The sequence below is a fragment of the Colletotrichum navitas genome, assembly GCF_030913465.1.
Source record: "Colletotrichum navitas strain CBS 125086 chromosome Unknown LY79scaffold_9, whole genome shotgun sequence".
Taxonomy (NCBI): domain Eukaryota; kingdom Fungi; phylum Ascomycota; class Sordariomycetes; order Glomerellales; family Glomerellaceae; genus Colletotrichum; species Colletotrichum navitas.
Window position 1 is genome coordinate 447,189 of NW_026850555.1, and position 27,799 is coordinate 474,987.

At 54.8% G+C, this 27,799-nt stretch overlaps 9 protein-coding genes across 9 annotated transcripts; 5 read left to right on the forward strand and 4 right to left on the reverse strand.

Moving 5' to 3' along the window:
• Window positions 1–4,708: 4,708 nt before the first annotated feature.
• Window positions 4,709–7,734, forward strand: LY79DRAFT_576891 (sodium/hydrogen antiporter; the record flags this gene model as incomplete). The annotated part of the gene is made up of 2 exons (XM_060559838.1): window positions 4,709–6,838; window positions 6,892–7,734. The coding sequence occupies 2 exons, from the start codon at window positions 4,709–4,711 to the stop codon at window positions 7,732–7,734; spliced, it is 2,973 nt and encodes a 990-aa protein (XP_060417968.1).
• Window positions 7,735–8,979: 1,245 nt separating this feature from the next.
• On the reverse strand, window positions 8,980–11,505 carry LY79DRAFT_697347 (uncharacterized protein; the record flags this gene model as incomplete). Its single annotated transcript, XM_060564847.1, has 10 exons — window positions 8,980–9,035; window positions 9,095–9,136; window positions 9,166–9,228; window positions 9,520–9,707; window positions 9,926–10,053; window positions 10,114–10,497; window positions 10,924–11,002; window positions 11,059–11,194; window positions 11,257–11,273; window positions 11,378–11,505. The coding sequence occupies 10 exons, from the start codon at window positions 11,503–11,505 to the stop codon at window positions 8,980–8,982; spliced, it is 1,221 nt and encodes a 406-aa protein (XP_060417969.1).
• LY79DRAFT_542335 (uncharacterized protein) lies at window positions 11,285–12,837 on the forward strand. Its single transcript, XM_060556994.1, has 2 exons — window positions 11,285–12,564; window positions 12,624–12,837. Exon 1 carries the CDS (start codon window positions 11,504–11,506, stop codon window positions 12,491–12,493), a length of 990 nt encoding a protein of 329 aa, XP_060417970.1. The 5' UTR covers window positions 11,285–11,503; the 3' UTR covers window positions 12,494–12,564; window positions 12,624–12,837.
• A 26-nt stretch (window positions 12,838–12,863) lies between these two features.
• On the reverse strand, window positions 12,864–13,448 carry LY79DRAFT_542336 (uncharacterized protein). Its single transcript, XM_060556995.1, has one exon. The coding sequence runs from the start codon at window positions 13,279–13,281 to the stop codon at window positions 13,015–13,017; it is 267 nt and encodes an 88-aa protein (XP_060417971.1). The 5' UTR covers window positions 13,282–13,448; the 3' UTR covers window positions 12,864–13,014.
• Window positions 13,449–14,052: 604 nt separating this feature from the next.
• On the reverse strand, window positions 14,053–14,980 carry LY79DRAFT_542339 (uncharacterized protein). The gene has a single exon (XM_060556996.1). It carries the CDS (start codon window positions 14,755–14,757, stop codon window positions 14,512–14,514), a length of 246 nt encoding a protein of 81 aa, XP_060417972.1. The 5' UTR covers window positions 14,758–14,980; the 3' UTR covers window positions 14,053–14,511.
• Window positions 14,981–15,295: 315 nt separating this feature from the next.
• On the forward strand, window positions 15,296–17,032 carry LY79DRAFT_587608 (uncharacterized protein; the record flags this gene model as incomplete). Its single annotated transcript, XM_060560794.1, has 2 exons — window positions 15,296–15,845; window positions 15,900–17,032. The coding sequence occupies 2 exons, from the start codon at window positions 15,296–15,298 to the stop codon at window positions 17,030–17,032; spliced, it is 1,683 nt and encodes a 560-aa protein (XP_060417973.1).
• Window positions 17,033–17,609: 577 nt separating this feature from the next.
• Window positions 17,610–18,287, forward strand: LY79DRAFT_587609 (AT hook domain-containing protein family protein; the record flags this gene model as incomplete). Its single annotated transcript, XM_060560795.1, has 1 exon — window positions 17,610–18,287. The coding sequence occupies one exon, from the start codon at window positions 17,610–17,612 to the stop codon at window positions 18,285–18,287; it is 678 nt and encodes a 225-aa protein (XP_060417974.1).
• Window positions 18,288–18,550: 263 nt separating this feature from the next.
• LY79DRAFT_406189 (uncharacterized protein) lies at window positions 18,551–19,551 on the forward strand. The gene is made up of 2 exons (XM_060553057.1): window positions 18,551–18,645; window positions 18,756–19,551. Exon 2 carries the CDS (start codon window positions 18,924–18,926, stop codon window positions 19,434–19,436), a length of 513 nt encoding a protein of 170 aa, XP_060417975.1. The 5' UTR covers window positions 18,551–18,645; window positions 18,756–18,923; the 3' UTR covers window positions 19,437–19,551.
• A 1,201-nt stretch (window positions 19,552–20,752) lies between these two features.
• On the reverse strand, window positions 20,753–25,191 carry LY79DRAFT_666900 (uncharacterized protein; the record flags this gene model as incomplete). The annotated part of the gene is made up of 4 exons (XM_060563295.1): window positions 20,753–20,796; window positions 20,847–24,608; window positions 24,691–24,890; window positions 25,118–25,191. The coding sequence occupies 4 exons, from the start codon at window positions 25,189–25,191 to the stop codon at window positions 20,753–20,755; spliced, it is 4,080 nt and encodes a 1,359-aa protein (XP_060417976.1).
• Between the last annotated feature and the right edge of the window lie 2,608 nt (window positions 25,192–27,799).

A 27,799-nucleotide genomic window follows, 5' to 3' on the forward strand; every position in this document is an offset into this window, starting at 1 on the left:
TGTAGACAAGCTATCGTAGCTCGAGACGAGGTGCACAGTCGGCTGAAAATTGGGACTATAGAGTGAAAAAAATCCTGAAGATTGTGGACTGGGATGTGGGAGCAGATGCGGGCTCGCCAAAACAGGGAGGTCCACACGTGTACAGCAAGTACGGCAGTTGATCTCCGGGTCTGCGGATGCATTTTGCCGACGCGGCGGTCCACTTTCGGACCGGTCATGGCGGATATGCGGGCGGGTTAGTTCAAAGCGACATCCACGGAGGTTCTCAGGAAGTAACGAGCAGATATAAGGTAATAGGGGAGGCGCGGACGAGTTGGTGCGGTCAAACCTTTTGGCCTTTTCTGTGCCCGCGAAGAAGGGTTTGTGGCGACCAACAGCGACTTGTGACCCGATGTGCCGAGACCTGCCCACTTTTGAGGTGGAATGGTCATGGTGACACACCGTAGTGACTAGCGTGACAGGGCGACGGCAAACATCAAAGCGTACATTGTTGTGTAAAACGATGGCTCGACTCCTGTTACGGCGCGATGGGAATATTAACAAGCAGCTCTTCGACTTGTGGTGCGCTAGCATCAAGCTTTTGTTGAGCTTGCGACTTTGATCATCGTCTCTTGGCTGCAGACACGGTAGGTCGGCCAAATAGGAAGGTCGCGGAAGTGCAGCAGGCAGTGGAGCACAACTCGCGTAGTGAGTGGGTTGATGTACAGTAAAGTAGGTAGTTCACTACCTCGTATGTAGTTTAGTGTGCCAACTCGTACCGGTTGCAGATTCTTTGGGTATCCGCAATCCGAGGGTTGTCTGGGAGGTTCAAAGGGTGGCGGCATCACAGCAACGGAGCGACGCCCCAAAACGCACAATAGTAGTAGTGGGGAACCGGGGCAAGCGATCTCGTGGGGGGGAAAGATTTGCAGCGTGGAGGATGTAGCTTGGCCGTCGCCTAGGCAGGATATGCAGCGTGACAAGCTGGTGGTGAGCGGTCGTTGAGTTAGACTCTTGGCACGCTTCTGTCACGGGCGAATCAAGTTGGACAGGGTTTTGGTGACGTAACGGCGGTGCGGTTCGGAAAGGGGAGGGGGTGGGTGATAGCAGGGGGGGAAGGGTAAAGTGAGCAAAGGAATCAAATAAGATAGGCGGCAATATACGGGCGGGAGTTTGCGGAGGGCGTCGTATAGGTTGTTGGCGCGTGCTCCTCGAGAGCCCTTGGTGTCTGAGAGAGAGTCATCTCATGCTGAGACAGGTGAAAAAGGTGAGACGGGCGGAAGCTCAAGAGAGAGAGAGAGAGAGAGAGAGAGAGAGAGAGAGAGAGAGACGAGACGAAGGACGAGAGGTCCCACGGACGGTGGCAGAGACAGGAACCGAAAAAAAGACCGTGGGGAAACCGACGAGATTCGCCTGGAACATTCAGAAAGAGATGGAGAGAGAGAGAGAGAGCTGAGCCCCAACAACAATCAATTGTGTGCGAGACACTCTAGGACAACCCTGGCGCCATCCACCTCGTAAGACGAGAGAAGGCGGCGACGGGCGTTTCAGTCGGATTACAGAGGCGCATTTGATCTGCTGGGGGATCCCGACAACCGCCAGTCTTCACGTTGATTGCAACAGGTTCTGTTTGTTGTATGGCATCACCGAGTGTCCGCAGTGCATTGAGAACCATGAGCCGGAGCTGGCAGCGCAGCGCAGGTTGTGTGTCCATAGACGACATGATAGGATGAACGAGATAAAACAAAAGGAATGAAGAAAAGGAAGGACAAATGAATGGGAGTTGCGACGGCGGACTGAGGTGGTCATGATGGGGATCCGTGCGTAAGTACTGCAAAGGTATCGCGAGGGCCGGTCCATGTACACTATGTATTACGTACACTAAGCAAACTGCGTACATCAGATAGGTACTATGTACGCTACTTACTACACTTCGCTGTACTCGGTGGGTACGTCACACACTACGTAGGTAGGTATTGTCCTGCCTGGATTGTACTATGTACTCCGTACCTTCCTTCTCTTTTCACGAAGATGGATGGCGGAAGGAAGTGGGGGGACTTCGGGATCCTTCCATAAACAAAACAAACATGTCACCACCGACTGACTGACTGACTGACTGACTGCCAGCCAGATGCTGCGAAGATTCTTCGAGAAATTTCACCCAAGTTCGACAGCCCAACGTGACTGCTCATCTCTTTTCATGTCTTTTGAAGAGTTGTTTTCCTCGTGGCGTTTCTTCCCCAGGTCCCGCCCTGATGCCATGTCAACATGACAGCCATGACTCGAATTCGCCCTTTCCTCTCTCCATCCAAGGCCGAAAAAAAAGTGGACGGTGACGCCGCTCGTCTCTGGGCGCCGAGCCTGTGAAATCGAGTTGGAGACCCCAGCGGCGTTGCGGCACCCGAATGCTCCCCAAAACCGGGTTGCCAATGCTTGGAAGACCCAACCAGGGCGCACTCACAAAGACGGTCCAGAATTGTGCCAGAAGCTCCAGGGAGAAAAAAACCTGCGCCGGTCAAGCTTTTGCCAATGGTGCGACAAGACATTTCTGCAAGATTGACCAAGAGATGGACCCTTGCGTAGTACAGATATCTCATGCTAATTGATTGGGCAAGCCAGCATGTCTACCAAATCTGGAATCTGGCGATTAAATTCAACTACGTGTGATGGACGGGGAAGGCACGGTGACGGTCGTTATCAATCAGCAATGCCCGACTCGGAGGAGATGCAACGCTTCGAATTCATGTCAGCTAAGCCCGGTATACTAGTCTACCCGACACGAGAGGCCGGCAGATTACGACACCACGGGGCCAGCCATATCAGGGCCCATCCATGTTTTCAGCCGCTTGGCAGGCATGGGCGCTCACCGTCCGCAACCGAGCAAAGTTCGTAATCCAAGAAACCCCGGCGTTGGGCTCTGGCAACACAGACAGTGCTGGGGTTTTTTTTTCCCCCTCTTCTTCCTAATTCCTATGCATCCCGTCGGCTAGCTACATACAGTATATGCATTCCCATCAACTCCCTTGAACGGCTCCGCGCGGCAATCCAAAATGTGTGGTGCATTCCCCTCGGCTGTGAGATGCCGGTATATCGCAGAACCACTGGGCGTACGAATCGAACGACAAATGTTTTGTTTTTTTTCTCTCTTTTGTTTTGCCTTGTTTGCCCTGGAACTTGACTGACTCTCTCTGTGCCGCATGTCCTACACAACCTGATGCCCCATCACGTTCGAGGCCATGTGCCCGAAGAGCTGGGACAAGACTAGCACAATCAGGCATGGCTCGATCGCAGGGTGCCAGCATAGTGTACACACGTACACACGAAACAATCAGACAAACGGACCTGCGCACAAGGTAACAATACCCGTCGACCCTGGCCCCGATGCCAGATGAGCCCAACTTCGGAGCAGTGGGCAAGGGGGCGGGCACGTCTCAGCAACCTTATTCCATGGTAGCATCCGTCCTCCCCGTAATTGCCGTGGGCCGAAGCGTAACAACAAAATCATCAATGGTCATGGCAGAATAACAGAAAACTGCATGAGAATAGTTTGAGTGAAATATGGGAAAAGAGTGAAAAAAGAAACGAGCATGCGGCAAGGCAAGGAAGGATAAATCACGGTAAAGCAGGCGCAGGCATACGGCCCATCTACCTCCTTGGGTACCTACCTAGCCAGTGTAGCTTAGGTAGCTTGTCTTGCTTGATATACCTACCTAGGTACACTACGATTAGGCCAGCCATGGGGTACTGCCCGAGGTATCGCGTCAGTAAGCCTTGCGCCTCCTTCCGTGCGTGCGGGAAACCGACGGTACATGATATGTACTTCCACAGGTACCTATGGCGGTACAGCAGAGGCAGGAGCGTATCATGTACGTGCTCACTACCTACCAACATAAGATGGACAACGACGTCCGCCGCGGCGGCGGCGGCGCCGGGGGAGGAGCAAGAACCACGGGGAACCGCTGGGAAAGAGAAAGAGCAGGAAACAACACCATCCTCATCCTCCCTCTCTCCTTGGCTCCTTCCTTCCTTCCTTCCCGGTCCCACCAGAACTCCTTCCCATTCATCCCTGTCCCAGGCGCACTGCAGGACCCCCCCCCGGTCTCTCATCCACTCGCGCTATCCAGGCGGGGACAGGCTTTTTTTTTTTTTTTTTCCTTGCATGGATCATCCTCTGCTATCAGTACGCCGACATGCTGGCTGTCTTTTCCGCTGCGACATACTTAGGTTCCGTGATCCCCGAAGTTTGTCCTACTTTCTGTCGTTCGTTCTCGCTTATCGTAAAGTCTGCTGGTCTACCGACTAGATCAGAGATTGTTGGGATTCCGTCTAACCCCTCATTGTCGCGATCCCCCTTCAGACGAATCGCGAGTTTCCTCCCACCAACTCGACTCGACTCGACGAGGCGCGCAACACTTCGAATCCGCGCCAAGAGGCAACGCCCGCCGGTGATCTCATATACCGTCTTTTTCCGCATTTGCATTTCGTTCCCGCTCCGATTCCTATTTCCCTCGAGTCCAACCGCCGCCGACTCTTGGTCTGAATGCATCGAGACACCCTCGCTATCGGGACCCAATCCATCGACTGGGGAGTTTCGAGCCCTTCACCAGGCCCAATATACGATAACATTGCTGCCGCCAGCGACTGAGCGATCGAGCTCGCGGCGTTCCACGAGGCGCACTGCCAACGAGCACGCTTCCCGACAGCCTCTGCAACATACATAAGCGCCGCCATGGCGTGGGACCATCTCTCCATCACGAAGCCGCACTTGGTGTACATCATCCTGGGCGGCTTCACAACCCTTTTCATGCTCTGCTCCTCCATCATCAAGGAGCGCATGTATATTGGCGAAGCCACTGTCGCAACCATCTGTGGCATCATCTTCGGCCCTCACGCCGCCAACCTGATTGACCCCAAAAGCTGGGGCAACGTCGACCTCGTTACCATCGAGTTCTCCCGCATCGTCCTTGTCGTACAATGCTTCGCCGTCGGTGTAGAGCTGCCCAAGTTCTACATGGAGAAGCACTGGAGATCCGTCACCTTTCTGCTGATCCCTGTCATGACCATTGGCTGGCTCGTCGTGAGCCTCTTCATCTGGTGGCTGATTGATCCGCTGACTTGGCTCGAGAGCTTGGTCGTCGCCGCTTGTGTGACCGCCACCGATCCCGTCCTGGCCTCGTCCGTCGTCGGCAAGGGCAAGTTCGCCAAGCGGGTCCCCAAGCACTTGCGAGACCTGCTGTCGGCCGAGTCCGGCTGCAACGATGGCATGGCCTTCCCCTTTGTCTACCTCGGCATTTACCTCATCCAGGAGCACATGGACGCCAAAAAGACCATCTACCACTGGATTGTCTACACGATTCTCTATGAGTGCATCTTTGGCGCCATCTTCGGTTTCCTCGTTGGCTACATCGCACGCCACGGCATCAAATACGCAGAGGAGCACGATCTGATTGACCGAGAGAGCTTCTTGGTCTTCTACTTCGTCCTCGCCCTCTTTTGCGCCGGTGCTGGTAGTTTGCTCGGTATGGACGACCTGATCGTCGGCTTCGCTGCCGGCGTCGGTTTCTCCAACGACGGTTGGTTCGCCTCCAGGACTGAAGAGTCGCACGTCTCCAACGTCATCGATTTGTTGATCAACCTGGCCTACTTTGTGTTTCTGGGCACCATCATCCCCTGGGAGCAGTACAACAACGTCGCCGAGGGTATCACCCCCTGGCGGCTGGTCGTCATCGCCATATTCGTCATCCTGTTCCGCCGCATCCCCGCCATGCTCATGCTGAAGCCCTTCATACCGGACATCAAGACGTGGCGCGAGGCTGTCTTCGCCGGCCATTTTGGTCCAATCGGGGTCGGCGCCATCTTTGTCGCCATCTTGGCACGCGCCGAGTTGCAGTGGGAGACGGTTGTACCGCTCTCCGATGTCCCGCCCGATGACGTCGAGCACAGGACCCTGGTCGCTGTTATATGGCCAATCGTTTCCTTCCTCGTCATCTCCTCCATCATTGTCCACGGTTCGTCGGTGGCTGTCTTCACGCTCGGAAAGCGCATCAACACCTTGACAATCACCATGTCCTACACCACCGCCCCCGAGGACGGTCCCACCTGGATGAACCGCCTGCCCAGAATCTCGTCGCAGTCTCGATCGCAAGCCCGAACCATGTCCGACACAGACGGGGAGGAGTTGAAGGTGCCAGAGTTTCCGCCAGGCACACTGCCCCCCGTCGGATTCCCGGGCGCTTTTTTGCGACGTCAAAAGGACGAGGAGGGCTCCAAATCGCGCGCTCGATCGACTTCGCGCAGCCGGCGCAAGAAGAACAAGTGGGACGACGGTATCGGCCCGGGCGGGCCTGTCTCCCAGTCTGCTATTTTCCCCACTAGACGCGAGCCCCTTCTCAACGAAAAGGACACCGCCTCCCCTGACAGCGAGGGCACCACGCCACCCAGACGCGAATCCGACAGGGGCCGCGCAAGAGACTCCGAAAAGGACGACGACGAAATCACACCCTCTCCCGATGAAGGCTCTAGCCGAACGCAAACCCCGTCCAAGGTCCAAATCTACGAGGAGGGTGATAACCTGGTGGTCGAGAATGAGGATGGTGATGTGTTGACTGTCGAACGTTCCGGTTCCGGGGGTAATGCAGAGGCGGCCGTGGAAGAAGCTCGTCATCGGAGACCTGTTGAAAACGACGTGAATGCTCTTTCGCCCACCAAGTCGAGACAGGGTGAAAAGTTCAACTGGACCCTGGATTCGTTCAAGCGCAAGGTCGAGGACGTTTACAGCTCCGAGGTGGAGAAACGCAAGGAGAAGAGCAAGATTGGCAGGCGGCACGAGCCCGCTCGGGCTTTCCAGTTTGGCAATACAGTAAGCAAAGATTGGCTTCGCAACATTATTTACCAAGCTAACCCGTTCTCCAGATTATTGTTGAAGACGAAGATGGTGAAGTTATCAAAACTTACGAGCTACCGTCGGCAAAGTCTGGCAAGGAACATGCAGGCCGCACACAGCAGGGTCTTAAGTACCTCGGCATGGGCGGTCTGCTGAGGGCATCCGACAAGCCGGTGACTGAAGGCGCAGCACCAGGAGAATCCAGTGCCGAGGGTGCTACCAACGTACCCACAAAGTCAGGCTGGCAGCGCTACCTTGGCGGCGGCGGCGGCGGTGCCGGTGCCGCGCAGAAGCCGAAGAAGAACGCGGCTGATGAACAAGGCGACGATGACCGACATATCAGATTCACAATAGGTGGAGTCGGCCAAAGGATGACCAAGGAGGACTTCATTCGGGAAGTGCAGAAGCTTGACGAAAAGACGCGGCGACAGGTCGTGGACCAATCGACTGCATCACAGCGTGTCAAGTCCATTGCGAAGGGAGACGTCCCCTCTCCGGCTGAACGACAAGCGAACATCCCTACTATCAAGATTCGAAACGATTCCACCGAGAAGAGATCCGGGTCGTCCACACCACAGCGAGGGGATTCCGGCCCGACACAGCCTGCCTCGAGAGCATCACAGGAGAAGGAAAGCGACGAGGATGAGACAGCCATTGAGAGACAGCGAAGGCTGGCCGTGCTGTCAAACCAGAGCGACGAGAATGTGGATTCAGGCGAGACGCCTGCCGAAAGGCGCCGTAGGGAGGCTGCCCTGGGCATGAACGCCAACGACGGTGGAGACGACTCGGACGATGAGGGCGGGGAGAGAGTGCCGCCTGCAAGGAGAGGTATCCGGTTTGCGGACAACACGGTGCCGCGAGGTCGCAAGTGAAAAATAGAGGGAGATGGACTGTGAAAGAGATAGTATAGCGTTGCATTGGGTTGGTTATACGCATCATGACAGCGTGTCATGCATGGTTATTTTTTACGTCTAGAACTAGGACCCGAATCATGGGGAGTACCTACAAAACGGCCGATTTTGGTAATTGTATTGTTTATTATGTGCATACATAAACTTCAGGAAAATGATGGGCCTTTGAACCAAAAAACGTGTGACATTGGGTCTGCTACCGTGAGCGTCCCTCGTGGGGGTTTTTCCCCCCCTTATCTGCGTGGGTTTAGCCCGTAGTTCGCCGGTCCGTGTGACGGTCGATAGCGGTTCAACGGGTAAGAACGAGGGTGATGGAAAGGATTCTCGTCAACCCCTCGGGCTTGTCGTCGACGGGCTAATAAGCCAATTACCCTACTGTGCAGCTCTAACCCCTCGAACTCAATTGCCATCGCGAAAACGAGCGGGAGGGGCTGTTTCTGACGTCATGCCCACCCACTCAACCCCCGATGCACTTCCCCGGTGGTCTCGGCCCGGTGTGGGGTGAAGAGGGGGGGAGCTGCGGCAGGGAGAGTGGCACTGCATGTCACGTGTGTCTTAGCCCCGCTAGGGGGTGGGGGGGTGGGGGCGGTGCGATTAGAGGCGACAACAACAGGGGGGAGTGCAGGATCGGGGAGATGAGATGGACCGAATGCGCCTAGACACTACGACTCGACCACAGACGTGAAAACAAAAGAACAGAGCCCAGTTGCTTGGAGCTAAGTGTGTTGCTGTGAATGGCTTGTTTCTATGTAAAGAAACGCCCCACCCTCCCAACAAAGGTGAGGCTAAATGTGGGACTTCACTTCACGTAGGGCGACTGACAACTCTCCCCCGCGAGACGTTGCTTGTAAACATACAACACCAGGTGTTTGCTGATCGTCACTGACTCAGCTACTAATCCGGCCCTCGTAAGTCTTAGCTGTAAGGGCCTTGACCTCCTATTTCCAAAGCCTTACACGTCCATCATCGAAAGGCGAAGCTCCCTTTGTTGTCCCCACTTTGCAGCACGAAATAAGTCCTCGCCTGAACGGTGTCCCTCTGTTTTACCTGTTCTAATCTCTACTAAGCATAGCAAATAGAGCTTAGCTATGTGCACGCCCTGCTACCGACCTTAAGGTCCTGCCCTTCTCCTGCTTCCAAAAAAGACAAGACACAAGTAGGATTCTGCTTTTTAATTTATTTTATACCTCCTACCTCGCGGCCCCTTCAACACTCTCCCCTCTCTCCCTCTTTCTCTGTCACGCAAAAGACGACGCCGTTAGCTACGTGGGCAGTAATAGTAGCTTATATATCGTGATATTCTCCATCTTTAGGGCATTACCTGCGTTAGCTTTAACAGCAATAGTAACAGTAATGTAAGGCCCTACAGAGAAAACCTATGTCACTTATTACCTATAGCAATAACACCCTTACTGTTCCAAGCCAGTGCGGTCATATAGGTTGGCAGCCAGTGTGCTCCATATACGCGTGAGTATTTACGTGCCACATGAGTATACACTCACCCTTCTCGTGGACTCCACCCAAAGAAGGCAAACCTCAATACGGCACACTGACTAATACCCACCTTGTTCACTATTGCTTGTGTTCACCGCTTTGCTCTTACACTATGCTTTCTGGAAATACACCTTTCTTCCCTTCTTGGAAAAATGAGCAAAGTTGGATCAGACTTGACAACCTCGGCGTGTGATTGCAACTCTAAATAAAATGCCGACACTTCCTGGGGGCCGGGTACGGTCCTTCCTCTACCTATTTGGGTACTGAGATGCGTATCCAAGGCGGTCACCCAAGCTTGGTATTCTCTACGGTCCGAGATCCACGGGAAAACAGCGTGCCGACGGATGGTAAATCCATAGAGGCCGGAGGGGTCTCCAGAAAGAGAGGAAACTCTACTAGTTCCCACGGCAGGGCGCACGCATCTTCCCAATCGATGACCCCTATAATGCGACACTCTCCATCAACGACAATGTTACTGTGATAGAAATATCGGTTGACAAGCGGAAACGGTTAACTATCACAAAATGTCAGTCGGCTTGCCATTGACCCAATTCCAGATGGGAACTTACGAACAGCGACAACTACCCAGTCCGTAGGATCTCCGTTCATAAGCTCTTAAATTCTGTCTATCGACTTGGGAAACCGGGCCCATCTTAACCAAGCCTCCAAAAAGGCTGTTGCAGTTTCAAATGGGCCCCCGATACCGGGCAGAGGGCCGACTGAATAGCCGCCCTTATCTTTCAATACTCTTCCTATAATGGGCAATCGAGCTGAAGTCATCTCTGCCTAAAGATATCTTGGTTTATAAACTTTGAAGAGGTGACGTTCTTCATGGGTGTATGTTACCTGAATCCGAGCAACCAAGCTGAAGGACTTTTCCCGGTGCTCCTTGGGGATCTTGCTTTTGTTTGCAGTGTAACCGCCACAAGCATCCGGGGCCACATTTCTGGGAAGAAACTCTATGGGTTTGAAGGTAGCCCTAACAAGATCATTGTCGGCGAGCTCACATCCGAACACCCTGGGCACTGGCACATACGCTTGGTCTGCAAGCAGACAAATTGTATCGACTTCAGCCTTTATTCCCGCTGCTGTTTCTTCTGTTGACTTTCCCATCTGAACCTGTGCGATCCATTGGGTCTTATCGTTGTTTTCGAATTCGAGTTTACGCACCAGATGATGCAGCCTATTTGTGGCGCTGGGAAGCAGGTTGTAAGGGATATGTCGGTTGATCTAACAAGCATAATGGCAGAGTTCTCGCTCGTTGATCTGATTGGTTTTAACTAGAGAAACTAACTAGTATGCCCTAAAAAAGTATTAAAAAACATACAACACCAGGTATTCGCTGGTCGTCACCGACCCAACTACTAATCCGGCCCTTACTGGCTTATCTATGGGAGAGCGGACGGGATCCCGAGTTTTCCAGTAGGTATGGTCGTATGTGGTGGTTCCGGTCAGTAAGATGGTTTATATCATGTTGTGAGAGAGACGTTTCTAAAGGGAGCAAAAAACATACAACACCGGGTATTCGCTGATCGTCACCGACTCAACTACTAATCCAGCCCTCACTGGCTTATCTATGGGAGAGCGGACGGGATCCCGAGTTTTCTAGTGGGTATGGTCGTATGTGGTGGGAAATGGCACAATTGCCGACTATACCGGCTTGGTGGGTGACGACAGGAATGGTACCAAGGTCACCTTTGCGTAGATGACAGCGCGCGCATTTGAAAGTTTCTTTCTAGCAGCAGATATTCTGGTACGTTGTCCCTAGAGCTCCTATCATTACACACTTACAGACTTCCTCCTGAATAATTCCAGGAGTATGCAACGGCAGTTCCATAACTGCCCTTCTGTTGAACATTAGACTCTATCTCCGTAGATGCTTTACCGTGATCGGGCAACCAGATGTGCCTGGGGAAATAATTGAAAACTAGTTTTGACTGCTTTGCTAGTTGACCCCTTTTTATTCTCGCAAGCGTCATCGCGTGTTACCTGCCTCATCCTCAGGTCTACGTGACACCAGCAAACAGATCCCTAAAAGAAACAGCCTCTTCCAGATTTTTTTTGAAACCTCCACCCGACTCTCGTGAAGGGCCTGAACTGACTGACTCACCTCCTCCCTGGTTTGACAATGTAGTTGCTCACAGGCGCCGATGGTCTTTGAATCACTGCCCGCGCGCAGACGTCGTCGGGGTATAAAAGATCGTTGGCGCCTCTCCTCTCTAACATACGATTGCCCATGTGCCACTCAAGAAACCTGAACAAGCCAGGGAACACCTGTTTTCAGCAGCCAAATAAGGTCTCTCTGTCACCTTCAGGAAAGAGATACCCGGCTTTGATGCCGGAAACCGCCTCAAGGATGTGCGACCACCGCCGCAACCGCCACTCGCAGCTGTTCTCCCCAGCCCATGACCCCTTTTCACCACTATGCCGTCGCTTTGGTTACGGAACCCCGTCTCCATCCCAGTCTACTAGATTTCCTGGGTTCTACCGAGCGCTCCCCTCCTCGGTCTTTGGACATCCGCCACCGGCTCGCCGTAATGCTAGCTTCAACCACAGAGCGCCATCCTCTATCCCCCGGCCTTCCGGCGCCTCGTATCGAGAGGACCCGGCTTGCTCCCACCGCCCGTGCCATCTCCCGGCCCATAGAAGGGACACACGACAGCCAGGCCCAGGTCGGAACATGTTTCCCGACATCATCCCCAGCATCGAGCGCGGTCCCAGCACGCTATTCACATCTCCCAGCCTGTCAACAAGGGAAGGATCGCAGACATCTTGTTCTTCTCCCGCACCACCCTCGGAGTCTCTCGCGTCGAGGTCGTACTCCCACGACGGCATGGTCTCTCCCTTGGAACCGCGTTCCCGCCGACTCGAAACGCCGAGATACATCTCGGCCCTGCGTCCTCTCTCGACGTCCCCATCGCCGGGCATCCCGGGCGAGCCCCCAACCGCTCTGCCGCTCCCGACGCCGTCGCCCCCATCTTGCGTCGTCCTACCGCCCGGATTCCGTCTCGGCCGCCAAGCGACGGGCCCGGACCTGCGGGCCAGGGTCGGTGCGCCCGAGGACCCACACGTCGCCCTCGGCGGGCCTCATCGCCCGCGGTGTCCCAGCTGCGAGTGCGTCTGCGTGTCCATCGGGAACCGCTCGCGGCGAAGCGGAGGTTGGACAGGTACTTCCGGGCCTACCATAGGGGGTTTAGGACCCCGGGACCAGCGGCGGCTACGTTGATTCTTGATTCGGCTGTGGGTGGGAAGTGATGGGATAACCCATGATTCGAGGGTGGGGAGTTAATGAAGGACCTGCATTATCTGATTACGACCTCGCATGAAAAAGAAAAGGGGAAAAAAGGGAAACCTTCCTCCGAAACAAAAATTAAGTGTTATATGAGCAGACTCAAGCAAACTTGGTGGAAATGTGTCTTGAGCTCGTGAAGCCTAAACTGTACCAGGGAGAGCGGCTGAAAAAGGCGCATGAAGCAGCCAAACGACGTATATCGCCGTAAGCCTCTTCGGGGTCTCCGCAGCCGAGATGGTATCAGTCAGCCTCCATTTCAAGAAATGCAGTGGTTTTCAGGTGCCCGTGACTTGATTCAAGTTGATTCGTGGTTCTCTTAGAATCTATGTAGACGTGTACGGAACTGGTATCATTGGCTCAAGGGCCGGGCATCAAGCTGCGTGGAAACCGTCCAGTCTTGCGAGATCAGATGTAGAACCCCCCATGCCTTGTTCCCCCCCCTCCGAAAGCATACTTTACACCCCTCCCATAACTCTCGCTGTCGTTATACTCGGCGTCCTGTCGTAAGCATCTCCCCTTCCCCGTCTCCGCACCCCCGGCACCCCTCGCCGACTCCGCGACCGGAACCCAGGCGGAGGCGCCAAATTGTGGAGGTACCACTCGCTTCCGGACAGGGTGAACTCGGTGATGGGAAATTGGCTGTACGGCAGACGGCCCTTCTTATTATTATTACCGCCGGCGCTCCCTTCCGGGACGTCGCCGAGCTGGATGCTCCCCTGCATGTAAGTACGTAAGACGGAAGGCGGGTGGAGTTAGAGAAATTGGTGCCAAGAACTCGGTCGTCTGGTCGGGGCAAATGCTTCGATTCGGAGATGCTCTCCGCTCCCGGGCAACAAACATGAGGTGTGCAGTTTAGGTAGTAGTTTTTTCTCAGTTTTTTTTTTTTTTTCCTTAGTCAGCCTCAGCTTATGAAAGCTTCTCCAAGCCTTGGTCATGAAGACAGAGATACAAGGTGTGCCAGATACCTAAATACGGGTTGACAGTTAATGGCTGGTGGAACCAAGCTGATTTCCTATTTGGGGCTTACTTGATTGCTTAACAGATATGTATGCAGTATCCCTAAAAATCGGTCGTTTTCAAATTATGTGACTGTACAGGTACACAGTACGCAGGGAGCATTGCATGCCACAGCTCTCCCTGCGGATCAACGAGCGAGGATCATCTCTTCAACAGGTGATAGTAGCAACATGCGGTTGGTTCTATCGGGTGCCTGACGGACAGGATATGGGAAAAGGGGGGGGGGATAACCGCTCATGATTAAACATGTCGCTTGCCCATGCACCTACATGAACCCTTCGGGCACTGAGTGTGACAAGTGGACGATCATGCCACACTTCGACCATACTCCGTAGACAGTCGTGTATGGAGTAGCATCCGCGGAACGACCCCGGCGATGTGCGGACGCCATTGTAACGACCCAGGGGAACGAACCCCTACTCCAACACTCGCTGTTTGCCGTCGTGGCGTGATTTGTTAAATAGGCACACTAGGTAAACTACAAACTCGGTAGGCGACCATCCATGGGGATGGGGGTTTGAGCGGAGCTGAAGGAGGAGGGACAAGGTTGAGTGAGGGTTGCGCAACATTCCCTGTCACTTTGACGAATCAGCTCCGGGTTGCCCGCATGCGCTTTTACAGTAGGCGTAGCTAAGTATTCAGCGCTAGGCAGCATTCAACTATTCTCAGGCTGCATAGAAGAGATAATGGCCCGGTCAACGCCAGGCCCGGACGTAACTCCTCCGGTTTCTTCCATCCTGCAGCAATGGCTTTAACCACATCGTGTGGCAGCCAGGCTTGACTTGTCCATATTTTCTCCTTTCCGCCTCAGCTGCGTTGGTCCCGACCACATTCCATTCTTCAGTCGTTCTTTTGGTTGCTGCTCCAACTCTCCTACTGTCCGCTCCCCCGTCGGTTTTAGTTCCCACACGACCGCCCTTGTCACCAGACAGTGTTTACGGGCAGTCATTACTGGGCATAGCCTTGGTAACAAGGCAAATCTTACCTGCCCCACACTCTCCTGATCCAGATGAGGTTGTGCATCCTATGTCATTGGGGCAGGATTCACTGAATTGAGGTTTGGTAGCAAGGCAAATAGAACCTGCTCCACTACACTCTCCTGTTCCAAATGAGGTTGTGCATTGTTTGGCCGTAGCAACAGCGGCTAATACAGCAGAAACCATGTAGATCGAAAGCTGCATGCTGAGGTTCTTAGAGCAGTATAATGCTGTTAGAAAAGTATTAGGTGATATTGAGGTGTTTAGAGAAGTATGCTGCTGTCAGAGAAAGATTGGGTGGATATGAATAGAAATATTGACGTTTTTAGAGCGGTATTCTGTTAAAAAAGTTTTAGGTGTAGCTACAAAATTGAGAGCTAGAGATACAGCTTTAAATAATCTTTGAAAGGCGTGCGAATGCAATAATACACCTTTTTATATGTAGGGAAGTTTTTCAAGTTCTTTTTGAAACTTGGATTTAGTGCGGTATTATTCGTATTTCTTCTATATCCCGAGACCGCCGGCGCTGCTTTCTTCCAAACCCATGCACCGAATTGTCTGGCCGTGTTGCAATGGAGACTCTCCACTTCGTCGTTATTGGAGCAGGTAGGAGGCAACCCCCCCCCCCCCCCCCCCCTTTGGACATAACCATCCAGGCCTGCGGTCTGATCTGACTCGCCGTCCCAGGATGGTTTGGTCTGGCTGCGGCCAAGACTCACCACCAGCTTCACCCCCAAAGCTGATGGCTCTCTTCGAGCAAGCCTCGTCCGCCGGTGGCGTGTGGGCCAAGCACCGTCTCTACCCGGGACTGAGGAGCAACAACATGCTCGGCACCTACGAGTACCCCGACTTCCCCATGGACCCCGAGACTTTCGGCGTCTTGCCCGGACAGCACATTCCCGGTCAGGTTCTGCACCATTACTTGACTGAGTACGCCAAGACGTTCGGCGTCTTGGACAAGATCCGCTTTAACCACAAGCTCCTTTCGGCAGAGCAGCAGCCCGACGGCGGCTGGATCCTGACCCTCCTCGACGGTAGGGACGGCAGCGAGACCCGCGTACTGGCCAAGAAGCTGGTCGTCGCAACCGGTCTCACGTCCGAGGCCTTCCTGCCCGACTTTGCTGGCCAGGACACGTTCGGTGCCCCCCTATTCCACGGGAAGGACTTCCTCCGGCATGCCGACACCCTCGACTCGGCCAAGGCGGTGACGGTCTTCGGCGGCACCAAGTCGGCATGGGACATCGTCTACGCGTATGCCACCAAGGGTATCAAGGTTCACTGGGTCATCAGAGGTAACCCAAACACCTCCACGCGCACTTGTCGCACCCGGTGCTGATCAGATATAGAGTCGGGACACGGGCCCATATGGATTGCCCCGCCATACGTCACGCCCTTGAACAAGTGGCTCGAGAAGCTCGCCCACACCCGAGCCCTCACCTGGTTCAGCCCCTGCTCGTGGGGCGACGCCGACGGGTACATCAAGACGAGGAACTTTTACCACGGCACGGCCATCGGCCGTGCCGTCACAAACAAATTCTGGAGCGTCCTCGGCAACGACGTCATTACCTTGAACAAGTTCGACTCGCACCCGGAGCTGAAGAAGCTCAAGCCGTGGAGCGAGGCCATTTTCACGGGGTCCAGCTTCTCCATCCTTAATTACGAAACAGACTTCTTCGACCTCGTCCGTGATGGGACGGTCGACGTCCACATTGCCGACCTGGTGAGGCTGTCACCGAGCACGGTACATCTCTCGGACGGATCGTCTTTGCAGTCAGACGCCCTGTGCTGCGCCACCGGATGGAAGCAGTTCCAGCCCATCAAGTTCCTGCCAGAGGGCATCGAAAAGGAGCTCGGCATCCCCCACGCGCCCTCGCCCGAGAGCTTCCCTCCAGCCGAGATGGTCGAAGCCATCGACCAGGAGATCTTTGACCGCTGGCCACGGCTCAAGGACCAGCCCGTCCAGAACAAGAACATGAAACCTCTGGTAGAAAATGAGGGCGTCTCGACCACCGAGTCCGTCAACCCGTACACGACTCTCACGCCCTACGCCCTTCATCGCTTCGTAGTGCCACCGTCCTCCAAGCTTCTCGCGCAGCGTGATATCGCTTTTGCGGGCGTCTTGATGAACTTCTCCGTGCCGATGGTCGCCCACGTGCAGTCGCTCTGGATCGACGCCTACTTCCACGACCAGATCCCTGGTGTCCGCGAGGTAACGGTCGACCCCAAGGCGTTGCAGAAGTTGCGTTACGAGACTGCTCTGCACAGCCGGTTCGGCAAGTGGCGGTATCCCGCCGGGCATGGTGACAAGTTTCCCGATTTCGTTTTCGATGCTGTTCCGTATATAGACCAACTAGTGGGCGACTTGGGGTTGAAGGTGTACAGGAAGAATGGTATGGTCGCTGAGGCATTGGAACCATACGGCCCCGAGGACTACGCTACCTTGGTCGACGAGTGGGTGGGGAAGCAGGTCGCTCTCTAGTGATCTTGGATGACGACTTAGGTATGACTGGTGGTGATACAAACTAATGACAAATGCCTTGAGTGCATTTCTGACTTTCTGTTCCGGGTATCGCTCCGGCACCCCGCGAGTGAAGTCTAGCATTGATCAATTCTCTGTCAGATTTAGGCAGCAGCCTGACCACCATATTTCGACCACCAGCGTCCTTCAGCTTTGCAACTCAATGCTCAACTAGAACTTCTAGAATTGTGGTTTTCTACAGACTCCGCTCACAAACTGCCTCCCCAGCTTTCTTCTCGCTGATTACTAGCAAACCATGGAAAACGTATCCCAGCCAAGGGTCGTCTCACCAAGGCGAACGAGACGAAGAGCAATAGTTGCCAAAGTGGCAACGACCCTTTCCACATCATTTCAAGCCAACAGTACCCGGGTTACGACTGCAGATAGTAGCACCATTTATGAAGCCGACAATATAAGGCAACTTCCCGAGATACTCGGGCTGAATCTCAAACTAAAAGATCTGGGGAAGGCCGATCTCCAACGCTTGTTAAAGAAGCGCCGATTACTTGCAGAGACGCCCGTGATCGTTCCACGTGACATGGAGCGCAACAAGCTCGCCCAATTCATCATGGCAACTCTGGTCTTTGCCCAGGAGGAGGCCGGCACGGCCGTCTGCATCTCACCCAGCGGCATCCTCCTCACCTGCTCCCACTGCGTAGCTGAAACGGCCGACGACTTCGACTCCTCCAGAACCCACTGGCTCCTCTTCGCCTCGGGACAGGCCGTCGGGGCGGAGCCTCTGGCGTGGGACGACAAACGAGACCTGGCTCTCTTGAGGGTTGTGGCCGCCCAACCTACGCCGCCCCTTCCATCCACAACAGCACCACCGCCACCCGCGACGTTTCCCTTCGTCACTCCATCGCCCACGCCCCCGCCCCTCCAAACCCGCCTCGTGTGCGTCGGCCACCCGGGCAGCGAGGACCTCGAGGCCGCGGACCCCGGCACCGAGATCGGCTACGACGTGCTGCACCTCAGCACCGGTACCTTCAGGGGCTGCGCCGAGGGCCAGGACCCGCAGGACAACTCGGAGATCGGAGCGCTGATGCACACCTGCTGGACGTACTGGGGCCACAGCGGCGCGCCGTTGCTCGAGAGGCGGACGGGGATGCTTGTCGGCCTGCACTCATCATGGGATGACGAGACGGGGATGAGGAGGGGGATCGCGTGGGAGGCCATTGTGGGGTTTTTGGAGGAGAACAAACGGTTTGTGGAGTAAGTACCGATGATGGTCATGCATCTGTTGTAGGCCAAACAGTTGTTTCTGGACCTGAAGAAAATGATTATTGTGTATCAAGAGTCATCTCTCCTCCAAAGACAGGGCTGAAAGTGCAGGAAGGTGTCAGAGGTTGTTCTTACCTTTTTGTATCCCAAGTCGTGCTTGCCAGTTACTTCCGGACCAACCCCCTTTTCTATACAGCAACGAAAACTCCATCCAGGAACATAGAGAGTTCCAAATACCTACTCACAGTCTTTGAGTCCCGCCCCTTCTCTTCACTTCTTCGTCATCAAAGATCAAAGTCCTTAGTTCAACTCCGCTCCACTCAGGGAAAACCGTGATCTTTCCGAAAGAGGCTGTAAGTCCCAAGATTCACTGACCCCCCTCTCGCGGCCCTTAACTCTCCCTTCTACGACTTACCAGTAGCTTTGGTTCAAGGGCTGATCTCCAAGCTACTCCGTGTTACAGGTTGGCAACCAGCTTCCTCGTCGCCTTGTGGTCAAGCACCCCCGTACATCAAACCCATTCACGCGTCCCTGGGCCGTCCCCTCCGCGAGCCCTTATGATACTAACTTTCTCCTTCAACATAGGTCATCAAACCCCCTCCATTGCCTGGCCGACAACCACCTCCCCAAAATGGCGTTACAGAACCCTTTCGTCCCCTGGCTCGGCCTCAGCCCTTGGTCGTCCACCACCACTTCCCTCGCAAGCATCTTATCGACCCCCACCGCAACCAGCGCGATAATGCCCACCGAGACCACCGAGTTTCTCAAGGCCTGGGCCTACGACGAGCAGTCGGCCGTCGTCAAGTGGTTCAAGGGCGTCGCCGCTGGCGTCGCCGCCTCCCTGCTCCTCGCCTCCCTGTGCTGCTGCTGGGCGCCCTGCGTCTATTGGTACTACGGCGGCGATTTCTCGCAGCGGGACGCCCTCGACGACATGACGGACGCCATGCTCCGCGGCCAGTTCGTTCCCGAGGGCGGCTGGGGCCTCTGGCTCCGCGGTCGCGGCGCATCCGACAACGAGGGCGTCGGCGTTCCCGCGGGTGACGCCCGTGGTTACGAGCGGAATCCTGACATGACGACAGCGCGCAACCGCAACGAGCGCCGCGCCATGGGCCGCCGTGCTCGCCGCCGCGGCCGCCAGGACTGAGTCCTCCGAACTCCGCCATCTCTAGCTCCTTCCCTTTAGCTCCTCCCCTTTCCAAGTACAATACCTCAACGCAGCTGGGATGCCATCCCGACCACCTAATACTCGTCAAGATAAAAGTACTATGGTATGTGCCCCTCCCGAATACTGGAGCCAATGAAGACGGCTAGCCAACATCCCACAGAGGCAACCTGTTTGTATGAGCGAGTGTGAACAGATGGAGGACGTCTATCGCGTTCCCGGGAAAAGAGCGGGAGAAACGGCCGTGGGGCAGGCGACGGGAAGGGCCTTAATGGGAAGTGAGCCGCAAAAAGAAAGAAAAAGAAAAAGAAAAAGAAAGAGAAAAAGAAAACACAACCTGTGCGTATTGGGAAAGAGAATAATCGGCAGCAAGGGACAAAGGGCTTGTGCTCGCCGGGCCAAGAAAACGATTTGTTGTAGAAAGGTCGAAAATTGCGGTATGAACGAGAAAACGATGCCAATACTCACAAACAGGAAAATCTGGATGGATCGTAGCCATACACCAAGAGACTTCCGTTTTGCCCACTTTCATTGGGCTTCGTGATTACGTGCTAGTTGTAAAGGCGGATGGATATCAGCATCTCATTCAACACCTCGGTAGAGAGGTAACATAAAGCCTATCTGAGAACCAAAGTTTTCTCTCGCCGTTGTCCCGTCAAGATGGTGGTAAGGTAGTATGTACATTGATAGTTTCTCCTACACAGGCGGTATCGAACGCGCCAACTCGAGATCGTGGTCATTTCTTGTCGTCGTGGTTGTCGACAAGAACATGAAACCCCTAGCCTTTCGTTCTTCTCTGAAAAGAATAAGGGGGAAAAAAAGTGACGAGGTGGTATGAAGTGGTGGACCATCTTTTTGTCCAGGCTTCCCCCGGACCCAGATCGTCTGCCTTCTCCTTTTCTTCTCCAACCCAAACTATCTCCATGCAAAGGTGGTATCATTTCCTGACTGAAGGGAAGTGCAAAAAATAAGGAAAGCACTAGAGCGTGCGTAGAAGGCGTTGGGCCATGGAATTATCGCCTGTTTGTAAAAGGCGTGTGGTGCGGGTATAGGTAGGCAAGTGGGTGATAGTGTGGTGTATGTCGGAACTGTCTAAAACAACAGCCATTTTCCGTGCGAAGTAGCCTCCGAATATAATTGGGACTGATGGCCAGAAGGGACAATGACAAAGAAAAGAAGAAGAAGAAAAAAAGACGGGACGGATTTGCCGGCAAGTGTTGGTGTTTTGGGAAGTGTTCGAAAGTTTGGGTATAATAGAAAAGACTGGAGAATCCCAGGGTCATGATGAGGTGATGATCTTAATGACTGGGCGAGCTGTGGGTTTGATGCGCCGCTTGAAGAACTGGATAGGTGTTAGCTGTACTCAACAGTATGAGGCCAAACATAACTTACTCTGTAATACATTCCTCTGTCCGGCGCGATCCTCGCACGCAACTTGCAAGCCAGAGCCCTCAACCAAGTCGAGACAGATGCTGTTGGGCAGCTCCTGTATCTCCATGTCAGGAATATAGGGCATCCGGAAGTCAGAAAGATGGTACCGCTTGACTCCAGCCCCACGAGGCTGCTTGTCCTTGGAAGCGGTCGAAGAGGCAATTGTGCTCAGAATCAAAAAGCCCTGAGAGTCCAGACACATGCTGCGGCGTTTCCATAGCAGGTTGTCTGGAAACTGGACATTGACGTCTCCCATGAATGCCTCGATAGTGGGTTGCTGGAGGCGAGCGACTTCGAAGGCATCCTCCTCTTGAACTGTCGGAGAGATAGCAGTGGGGTTCAGGGCCTTACCTCGACCCACGTTGCTGAGGGACGAGGATAGGCGGCGCATGAAGCGACCTGCACGGCCCATTTTCTTGTCGCTCGTTGTCGACTTGTTATCATCGCCAGACCCACTGCCCTCGGTGAGCACGGATGGGGACACGGCTCTGCTCACATCATTGTCCTTGCCATTCGAAGACGAGCGACGGCTGCTGATGGAAGGGCGACGACTGGGGCCAGAGGTGTGGGGAGTTGAAGGTGGTCTCGAGGACGGCCTCGAGGACGGCCTCGAGGACGGTCTCGAACCGGAAGATATGGGCAAAGGAGCGGTCAGGGGCTCAGCTGGTGAATTGAGGGACTTGCCTCGATCCTTGATGAAGTCCCTCATGATACTGAGGGATGACCGGCGAGGCAGTTTGCCTCCATCAGACGTTGGCTCCATGGACTGAGAGCGACGCTTCTCTTTGGACAGCCTTCGCTCCTGGATCGTCTCCGTTGGAGGCTCCACAGTTGCCAGGTTGGCTGGTGGCAGTGGAGGCTCAACCTTCTGGTGATCGACGACCAGCGGCGACGACTTGAGATCGAGCTTTTCGAACTCGGAAGGGTTCTTGGGCGGTTCGGGCGTCTTGCTGACCTGGCTGGGATCGCGGATAATTCGCGCTGTGACGGAGATGGACTCAGACTGGCCGAGTGACGGGTTGCTGCCGGGCATCTCGAACATCGACAGCCTGTTAGCCACCGATCCGGATCTGCCACGGTTCACCTTGGCAGTCTCTGGGGAAGATTCTTGAGAGTCCGCTAAGGCTGATGGCACAGGGCTGCCGCCCACAGTGAGACAGCCCGCTTTATCGACAGCTGACACGGGGCGGGAAGGCTCCCTTACACTGGCTCCCCTCTTGACGGCGTAGAATGCCGAGGAAGGTCTCGGAGATTTCGAGTTGCTCGGTTCCGGATCAACGCTTCCAGGTGCGTGTGCGGAGAGCCTTTCCAGGGCCTTGATGCGCTGCGAGATACTCGAACCGATCTTGCCAGGCTGTTTGGGGGCCAGATGCTGACTGCCTTGCTGCTGCGTGATTTTATGCAGGAAAGCAGCGCCCGAAGAGATTGATCTCTGGTTCTGAGCCTGGGCCACGTCGGCTGGAGTAACAATGTTTCCGCGGATGGGATTCGAGATGGTGCGGACAATGCCACGCGAAGTCGGTCTGCTGACGGTCTGCGGGGGGCTAGGGAAGACAGGCGTGATGGGCGATTTGGAAACAGTAACATGATGCGCTTGCTCAACGGTAGCTGAGTGAAGCTCGTCCAACAAATCTTCGTTGTCGCACATGCCGCCCTCTGCCCGCTTATCCGAAGCATCCAGATCAGTTCGAACGGGGTCCACATGCGCCTTCCTCTTTGTGTATTCCGAGCCCGCCGACTGAGCATTGGTGTTGTGGAGTGCATCGCCCTGGGGAGAGGCGATGATAGGCACCTCATTATTTGCAGCTGATTTGAGATCTTGTGTTGAGAACTTGGACCGGGGAACTTTCAGGCCGGGGGAGTGTGATGATGGCGGCGACCTAGATAATACTTCCGACGGTGCCGGCACCACGGGCGGAAACACGTCATCATTCTTCGGTTCCTGATCTTGCGTCTCTCTCGGTTCGATGGGAGTCGTCGCCCGTGGTGGGCTCGTGGAGAACTTGGAAACTGGTAAGCTCGAGGGCGATTTTGGTTGTGTATCCGTGACTGCTACCTTCTCAGTCTCACTCCCTTCTTCCACAGGCTGCTTGACCTCGTGTATTTCATCCTTCTCAGCGGTCGAGGTATCTGGAGTCTCGGGCTCGTTCGGCTTCTCGTCTAAGAGAACAATCTCCTCGGGGACCGAGTCGGGGACCGAGTCGGGGTTGGCATCGGATTTTGAATTGGAATCCTCATCGACTGCGTCTGCCGGTACTTCAGGGAGGGGTTCGGCACCCCCCTGTGCTTCGTTGCCAGCGACCGATGGCTCCATTGGCTCGGGAGCAGCAGCAATAGGAGTATCTACCTCCTCCTCAGATGGAACAGGGGAAACCGTGGGTTCCGTTGCAGGTGCAACCTCCTCTCGTTCATCGTGTGCGTTGACCTGGTCGATGAGGTCCTCCTCATCAGGTTCCTTCAGAGTCTCTTCGGTAGAATCGGATAGCGACGACGCCTTGGTCGAGTGACCAGGCTCGGAGAATGCCATAATAGGCGAGGCGGGATGGGAGTCGCTCTGAGTAAACTCAGAGGCGACGTCTGTGTGGACGGAATCCGAGGACACGTCAACAACAATGCCAGAGTCTGCTTTTGATACTGAGAGTCGTCTCTCGCCGCTGCTGTTGTCGTCGACCTCGGCAGCAAGGGCAGGCTCGGCTATCTCCTCAGTATGTTCGAGAGTCTGGGCCTTTTCCGAGGTTGACTCCTCGGCAAGGACATCAACAGCTGGGGTGCCGGAGGGTTGCTGGTTCATCTTTCTCTTCTCCCTCAGTTTCATCGCCTTCATTAGACGCGCCTTCTCGGGCGTCATGACTTGTTTAGTGGGGACGGCGGTGGTGGTGGTGAGCGACGGCATCGTGGATTTAATTGAAGAGCCCGAGCTTGTTGTGGGTCGGCCAGAGCTCGTGTGTGGCCTAACGGTCTCATCAATCTGGGAGATGGAGTCTCCGTCGGGTAGGGGTATTGAAGTGGCGGCCACCGAGATTTCGGTCGTTTCGTCCAAGTGGGCTGGCTCGGAAGGAGGGTCCAGAGTATTCTCCTTGGGCTTTCCTTTTTTGGGACCCTTGGAAAATAACTTCAACCCGGAAGGCATCTGGGAAATTGGACGGAAATCAGCCCCCACAGCAGCGGTTCCTGTGCGAGCACGGGCAGAAACGTCGAGGGACGGTCGCGGGGCAAGCTTGACTTTGGGCTTCCCGTATGAATGAAGCAGTGGAGAATACAGTTCAGGTCTCAGGGACTGCGATGACATGCGCCGTCCCTCGTCCAAAGATTTTGAAGGAGAAGGCGGTCTGGCCCCAACAAACTCTGGCGGCTCCAAAGACGTAGAAAACTTGCTCTCCTCCGGCGAATTTGCGAGTTCGGCGTTGAGCGTTAGTGGCGGCACTTCAGGAGGTGATTTCGCAGCGTCAGCTGCCGTTAGCCCCGGAGCCTCGATCAAGCCATCAGCGCCGACAGACTTTCTCTTGCTTGCTCTCTGTTCTTCCTCTTCTTCCTCGGCAATTTCCATCAACCGTCTCCGTCGCAGAGAGCTCGTCGAGGACGAGGTCGAGCCAGAGGCGGCGTGCAAGGAGCATGCAGCCGACAGCTTCGTGTCTTTGAGTTCCTTTGCAGAGGCTATCGAGAAGTCGGTATTGTACGGCGCGAACCGCTCGCAGACGGCGTTGAAATGAACAGTTACACGAGCTACGAGAATCAAAGATCCGAGTCAGCTTCTCATCTGCCTTTGGGATGGGGCAAACACCCAGGTATGGTGCGGATAACCCACCTTGGACCAACCGGGAGCAATTTTCGGGGAGGTATTTGATGATTACGTTTCGGCGGCGGTACCTCAGAAAACCAAATAAGGGCGAATTATCCTCATCCTCAGCCTCGAACTGGGCAATATTGTTCCGTATCTCGACAATGCCGCCATTCCCGCGGCCTAGCAGGTCGACGTCATTGCGACCCGTATACTTGAGAAGAAACCTATATTGCGCAAAAGTTCATAACTTTGGTCAGCCCAAGTGGATCTAGCCGCGATAGCAGGCACGCAGAGAGAGAGGTATGGGGTTCTTCTTGGAGTAGGAGCAGTTGGAAGCAGCCTGCGTATGGCCAGTGCACGGCGCCGAGTAAGAGTCTCGTAAAGAACAGGGAAATGACGATGATGGTTTGGATTACGACGGTGGGGAAACAAGAAAGGGAGGGTATCATACCATCCTCCTGGTTCGGCAACGGCAGCATCATGGGCCTCCTTGACCTTGGGGTCGTCCAGGCCATTGAGCGACATCCTCCCTGTCGCTTCGGCGGGCTACGGTTTGCACAAGTCGGGGACGCGGTGGTAGTCGGGTTCGTTTCTTTATATCGGCCGGTGGCGGGCGTGGTGATAACTGCGCGCGGGCGCGCAAAATGGGAGCTGGGAGCCGGGAGCCGAAGCTGACTGAGCTGAGCTGGTGGTGTCCGGGGAGTGCAGGACGAAATCGGGTGGGTTCTGGAACAGAGGACCGAAAAGTGGTTCGGAGGGGAGGGGAGCGGATTTCGTCGCTTAGCAGGCGGCACTGCTGGCGGTTACGATTTTCAGGGGTAAGGCTGAGGGCAGCGGCGACAGCAGCAGCGGCGGCGGCGACATGTAGAGCAGGCCAGCAACGGGCATGGGCGAGCTGCCCATGTGCACAGGTATCGATAGAGAGAAAGAGAGAGCGGCAAGGCACAAGATACACAGGCAAAAGGAAGCGTGTGTCTGGCCCTTCCTGTTCAGCGACGAGGGTTTTGAGAAGAGGGAAATTTGGTGGTCTCCGGGTCGGAATTGCGACAAGAGAGAGAAGGTGGTAAGCGCGGATGTTGGAGCGCCACGGTTGACGGGTATTAGAATTGGCGAAAGGTGCTCGCTCTTTTCTCTGGTGGAGAGTACCGAGAGAAGTCAAGTCTCGGTCTATGCGGGTTTGGCCACGTCGGAAGTGAGCGTGGTCTGCCGGTGGTGCAGCGTGGGTGGGCTAGGTCGTGGTAGTAGTACTGGACTGGAGCTGGATGCTGCAGGTCAATGAATGGCAGGCGACCCGTGGGATGGAATGGCCAGCAGCGCAGGGTTGACGGCGCACTGGAGAAGGAGATGAGCGAATCGATAGGGAGCGTAAGATGAACAACGGATGGGGGAGAAGATAATCACGCCTCGACCGACAGGGCCAGCAGAGCGCTAGGAACAAAAAAAAAAGCCGTAAATGAGGGATTGGCGCGAACTAGGCCGGTTGGAGGCCAGGGTTGCTGAAGAAGATGGGATAGGCTAGGGTGAAGGAAGCCAAGAGACAACACGGCAAGACGATAAAGATGCAGCAAAGATGGGATAATAGAGGCTTTGTGCGAGTGAATCGCAATGTCGCGGCTTCCTGGGCGGAAGGAGAAGGGAAGGAGGGAGACGAAGAGAGACAAGTGAAGCGATTGGTCTTGATTAGTGGACAGCTTTGGAAGGAACGTTGGTGATGACAGGTTCATCCCTGCCTACCGTCTGGATTTGGATTGGACGTGACTGGTCAGGGTCAGGGTCCATCAGGGAGGAGCAGAGCACATACGCAGTAGCAGCACTGTACCTACCGGAACGTTACTATCATCATGTACCTGTGCGGCGGACCGCCATGACGACTGTACCTTAGTGGTACTACCGGTACGTACCTGGTATCTCACCTAGGTACCTCAGTACCTGGGTACCTACCTCCCTACCCAGGTTTCTGGCTAACCAGGTGGTGTAGTAATGCAGCTTGACCGACTCGAACGGACGACGGTACACGAATGTCACTGCATTTCTTTGCTTTGCTTTTCTTATTCTTCGCCTACTTCTTTTTCTTCTTTTTTACGACCGGCGGCGGTGGTTGTCCACTCTGAACTCCTGATTCATCTCCGCCCATCACAAAGTCCGCATCTCTACCCGCACCGGTCCCTCCATCAGCTACACCACCTTACTTAGACATCTTCACTCTCGACCATCCCCTGGGCCTTCTTCCTTCCGAGGGGGGGTTAAGAGAGCACTTGTGATGCCCGGCCTGGAACGGTCAGGGGACGGGAATGCTTAGGAAAAGAGAGGACCAAGCAGTCCCAAGACGAAGGAAGAGAGGCACGCATGCGACCACAACGCATCAACCAGACATCCTACCTAACGCTGCTGTCATTGGATGTGTGATGTGCAACCCTGGAAGTCTGGGATTGGGATGCACAACACGGACCACCATCCACCACGGAAGACGCACAGGCACCTCGCGGGATCCGTCCTGCAGCCGGCGCCCCAAGGCTATGAATATCGCTGGACGGAAGTATCTTAGTGTTCGATCTACCAGCGGGCGAGGGGGAGAATTCCAATGTCTGCTGCGATGGATGTGACCGAGACCGATACCCATAGACGGTGAGCGTGGCCGTTTTGTTTCATACGGAACGAAGAAGAAAAAAGAAAAAAAAAAGAGAGAGAGAGAGAGAGAGAGAGAGAGGGAATAACGCCAACAACGCGAAAACATGCCGCCCTTTCCTCGTCTCCCATTGGGCGACGCCACCACTTACCACTACGTACAGCTAGTTGCAAGAATGCGCGAGGGCCACAAAGGGGACGTCGCCATTTGTCAATCATGACAGCAACGTCTCAGAAAGGCCCAGGCAGGCAATGATCGAAACATGGACTGACATGACAAACGGCTCACCATAGGTGGCCCGGCGGCAAGCCATGAGTAGTAGGCAACTCCGGGTCGAGTCGAAGCATTAGAAGGGACGAAACGTCCAATCCTGCTACCGTCGGGTGACCGTCTTCTTCTTCAAGTGGCGGTGTCCTTCGCCAATCATAATATAGCATGGAGAAGTAAGGAGAAAATGAAACTGGCTCGGCATATCGCGTCGCAAGTCCCAACATGCGACGAATATGT

What these genes read in the sequence shown, in the direction of transcription:
- LY79DRAFT_542339 (XM_060556996.1), bottom strand. Translation starts at nt 14,757, where the DNA reads ATGCAGCTTTCGATCTACATGGTTTCTGCTGTATTAGCCGCTGTTGCT.
- LY79DRAFT_542336 (XM_060556995.1), bottom strand. Translation starts at nt 13,281, where the DNA reads ATGCAGGGGAGCATCCAGCTCGGCGACGTCCCGGAAGGGAGCGCCGGC.
- LY79DRAFT_542335 (XM_060556994.1), top strand. Translation starts at nt 11,504, where the DNA reads ATGTGCCACTCAAGAAACCTGAACAAGCCAGGGAACACCTGTTTTCAG.
- LY79DRAFT_406189 (XM_060553057.1), top strand. Translation starts at nt 18,924, where the DNA reads ATGGCGTTACAGAACCCTTTCGTCCCCTGGCTCGGCCTCAGCCCTTGG.